The 4,599-nt window shown below is 53.2% G+C and overlaps 1 protein-coding gene across 1 annotated transcript; it reads left to right on the plus strand.

Moving 5' to 3' along the window:
• Window positions 1–1,661: 1,661 nt before the first annotated feature.
• Window positions 1,662–2,768, plus strand: LPAR5 (lysophosphatidic acid receptor 5; the record flags this gene model as incomplete). The annotated part of the gene is made up of 1 exon (XM_080660773.1): window positions 1,662–2,768. One exon carries the CDS (start codon window positions 1,662–1,664, stop codon window positions 2,766–2,768), a length of 1,107 nt encoding a protein of 368 aa, XP_080516899.1.
• Window positions 2,769–4,599: the final 1,831 nt, after the last annotated feature.

The raw sequence follows: 4,599 nt of genomic DNA on the forward strand, positions 1-4,599 counted from the left end.
AACACTGTGAATGTACTTAATGCCACTGAATTGTACACTTCAAGATGGTTACAAGGGTCAATAATGAAGTTATGTGTATTTCACCACAAACACACAAAATAGATGGCATCTGGGTAGCTTTCTGTGGCCTCGTGGTATTAAGGAAGGTGGGATACTGAGACCATGTCCTGTTGTCTGGCTCCTCCACTTCTTTACTATATCCTTTATCTGCTGGCTGTTGCCTCTCTCCAGCAGTCTCATCAGTACCCATTATACTTTCTCACCTTATGCCCTGCTCTCTGGGCTTAGGGTACCCTTGGGTCTCTTACTAACAAACAACCATCTCTCCCGATCACAGCACCCCATCTGGGGAGTTCCCTAGTCCAGCAGTCGCCAGCCTTTCGGACCTCACGGACCACTGGTTGGGGACCGCTGCCTAGTCAGATCCTCAGGGGAAAAGCTCAACCCACAGAGCCTTGCCCTGCCGGCAGGGCTGTGCTGGTGTGTGATCAGCCCAGGAGAGCCCTGTTATATTATTGTCCCCACTTTACAGATGAAGAAACTTAGAGAGGTCAACGCAGAGGTAAACTCAGGGCGCTCTGAGCGCAAGCCCAGCCTACCCAGGAGCAACAATGGGTGTGATGAGTGAGGCTGGGATTTTGTACTGTACTTGGGAGCTTGAACTTTATTCTTTAGATAAAAGGGAACCAGCAGAACACCTGTTCCAGGGGCGGTGCTCCATAGCACTTGTCACCACCTGACATGATACCTGTTTACTTGTACTTTATTACCTGTTTCTCCCAGTGGAATGAAAGTAAATGGGGGCAGGGCCTGTGTTTTGTTCACTGCTGTGAACATGCCTGTGAAAGCCTAGACACTTTATATATATGCAGTAGTCTTATTTAATCTAAAAACCTATGGCGCCCACTCCTCGACCCCCACTCCACCCCCAGGTAAAGAAAATGAACTTTAGAGAGATTAAGTCATTTTTCTGACGACTAAAGTTAGGTGAACTGGCAAAGCCAGGATTGAAACCCAGGCAGTCTTGCCTTAGCCGGTTTGGCTCAGAGGATGGAGCATTGGTCTGCAGACTCAAGGGTCCCAGTTTCGATTCTGGTCAAGGGCACATGCCAGGGGGTTGAGGCTGGGTCCCCAGTGGGAGGTGTGCAGGAGGCAGCCAATCAATGATTCCTCTCATCATTGATGTTTCTATCTCTCTCTTCTCCCTTCCTCTCTGAAATCAATCAGAGAGAGAGAGAGAGAGAGAGAGAGAGAGAAGAGAAAGAGTGTGTGTAAAGAACTGCTATACAGCCCTGCTGCAGAAAGGTACTCTGGCAGGACAGAAGGTGGGGAAAAGGCTTGAGGCTGAGAAAAGATTCAAGAGGCCAACCAGTTTAGCTAGATAAACATCTGTCCTCCACCCTCCTGGCCTTGCATAACGTTGACTTTTGGTTTGCCTTCCTACTCCAGGTCTCCAGATGATGAAGCCCTGACCAAAGGCACCCACCCCCTGGCAGCCATCTGCCCTGCAGCCATAACCCACATTCTCAAGCCCTACCTCTGCTGGCTTTGGGACTGTCTCCATGCAGCCTCCAGGCCCTGTCCCGGAGATGACTGCGATGTCAGGATTTTGGTGTGCCCCATGATGCCCCGAGGCTAGCTCCTCGGCACACTCTGGCACGATGTTGGCCAACTCCTCAGCAAACACTTCTACCAACAGCTCTTATCTCCCGTGCCCTGACTACCGGACCACCCACCGCCTGCACATGGTGGTCTACAGCCTGGTGCTCCTCGCAGGGCTCCCGCTCAACGCGCTGGCCCTCTGGGTCTTCCTGCGCGCGCTGCGCGTGCACTCCGTGGTGAGCGTGTACATGTGCAACTTGGCAGCCAGCGACCTGCTCTTCACCCTGTCGCTACCCGTGCGCCTGTCCTACTACGCGCTGCACCACTGGCCCTTCCCGGACCTCCTGTGCCAGACGGCGGGCGCCATCTTCCAGATGAACATGTACGGCAGCTGCATCTTCCTGACCCTCATCAACGTGGACCGCTACGCCGCCGTGGTGCACCCGCTGCGGCTGCGCCACCTGCGGCGGCCCCGCGTGGCGCGGCTGCTCTGCCTGGGCGTGTGGGCGCTCATCCTGGTGTTCGCAGTGCCCACGATGCTCGTGCACAAGCCCTCGCCCTGCAGCTACCGCGGCATCCCGGTGCACCTGTGCTTCGAGAGCTTCGGCGACAAGCTGTGGAAGAGCAGGCTGCTGCCGCTCGTGCTGCTGGCCGAGGCGCTGGGCTTCCTGCTGCCGCTGGTGGCCGTGGTCTACTCGTCGGGCCGGGTCTTCTGGACCCTGGCGCGGCCCGACGCCACGCAGAGCAGGCGGCGGCGGAAGACGGTGCGCCTCCTGTTGGTCAACCTGGTCATCTTCCTGCTGTGCTTCGTGCCCTACAACACCACGCTGGCCGTCTACGGGCTGCTGCGGGGCGACCTGGTGGCGGCGAGCCCCGCGGCCCGTGACCAGGTGCGCGGGGTGCTGATGGTGATGGTGCTGCTGGCGGGCGCCAACTGCGTGCTCGACCCGCTGGTGTACTACTTCAGCGCCGAGGGTTTCCGCAACACCCTGCGCGGCCTGGGCTCTCCTCTCGGGCCCAGGACCTCGGCCAACAACGGGGATGGAGGGACGCTCGCCCAACTGCCCCGCGAGACCACCCACCCCAGCAGGCCTGCTGCCTCTAGCCAAGGACTGATCAGGCATTCCAATCCCCGGACGCCAATCCCCGAGGATTCTGTCCTCTAAACGAACTTGGGGCCCTAGTCCGGTTACACCCACCTCCAGCCCCTCTCGCCTCTCGCACTGGAAAACTTGCAGGGTGCGTACAGGAGGGCGGTGGATCAGACACTTGGATTTCTGGGTGGCACCTCCAACTCATAAATGCAGAAGGAGCAAAGTGTGGGAGCAAGGGGCACGGGGAAGGAAGGGTGCTGGTGGAAATGTCTTCTTTAAGTTAGAGGTGATGACGAGCATAGAAAAGACCCGGTCCCCAGTCTGTAGGAAGTGGTGGTGCTGTGAGCCTGCTAAGGCAGAGGCAGAGGAACGGATGAAATGCCCTTGCGGGGGACTGGAAACACTGCCCAGCACTAATAGATGTAGCAGAAAAATGGATGTCCTGGTTTTAGACTGACCTCAGCAGTCTTAGGGCCACCCACATTTCATTCCCACCTGGGCCTCCCCTCCCCGGCATTGAGGCATAATACAAGAGTTTATTGGATAAGACAGAACTGGTTTCCTTCTTGTTTCGAGACTTGTAATAATTTAGACCTGACCTTCAACATGGGGTGGTTGGGGGCAGAGCAAAACTGTGAGTTAGGTTTTCTTTTCTCCAAAATCTTGGTCCCTGTTACCCTTTCTAGGTCTTTTCTTATTCTACACTCCAACCCCCTTTCAAGACCTCCTCCATTCTAGATCCTGAGTCTACTCCTGCCACCCCCTCCCCACTGCTTCATCTAGACTCTAGAGTAAGGAAACAATTCTTTGTACTAAAGTAGCAGTTCGCAAATTTTTTGGTCTCAGACCCTTTACACCCTTAAAAATTGAGAATTCCAAAGAGCTTTTGAATATACTTAGTTCTTTTGATACTTACCATATTAGAAATTAAAATGAAGTTTTCAAAACATACAGATCTGGCCACTGTGGTTCAGCTGGCTGAGCATCATCCATGCACCAAAAAGGCCCTTGGTTCGATTCCTGGTTAGGGTACATCCCCAGGATTTTGGTCTGGATTCCCAGTAGGGGGGGCATGCAGGAAGCAGCCAATCCAAATCCATGTTTCTCTCACACATTGATGTTTCTCTTTCTCCCTCTCCCCCTCTAAAATAAAAAAAACATATTTGAAAAGACAGAAATACATAGGCACACATTCCATTAGCTGTGAGAGCAATGATATCTTTCATGAAACCTATGGAAAACCCTACTGTATACTTGTGATAGAATGAAAGTGAAAAGAACAAACGACAATAGTATTATGAAAATAGTTTTGACCTCATGGGCTTCTCAAAGAGTCAGTCCCCAGATCACACTTTGAGAACTATACCTATACTAAAGTATTAAAGTTCTTGTGTAACTTCTTCCCAGGGCATTATATAGAGTGCTTTTTATTGCTGTGGAAGAGAGCAATGCTCAACAAATCAATTAATAATTGTAGCCTTTAAGGCTTGGGTTTGGGTGGGGGTGGGACAGTAGGAGCTGCACACCCAATGGAACATGGCCTTGGGCTTGCTGGAGCAGCCTCCCTAAGGTGGGGGTGGAACTAGTCACAGGCACACTGGGGAGCAGGGGGTGGGGCTTCTCCCAGAGGGAACAGGAACTGTGCCACAGCCAGGAAAGAAGTTTACAGGGAAGCTAGAGTGTGATGGGAGGGAGGACAGGAATAGGCTGGCTGTTCTTAGCAAGCTGGAGGCAAAGGAAATGGAAGACTGGTTTATGGGCTACCTACTGCTTTCTTCCCTTTTTACCGGAGTCGGAGTCGGGAGCTGGTAGGGGTTGCAGAGTTGGCACTAGGACATCTTGAGACCCTGACATTAGCGAGGGAGTTGTTGCCATGTCTAGGTCTTGTATGCCTTTCTGTGCC

Source organism: Plecotus auritus (assembly GCF_963455305.1).
Source record: "Plecotus auritus genome assembly, chromosome: 3".
NCBI classification, from domain to species: domain Eukaryota; kingdom Metazoa; phylum Chordata; class Mammalia; order Chiroptera; family Vespertilionidae; genus Plecotus; species Plecotus auritus.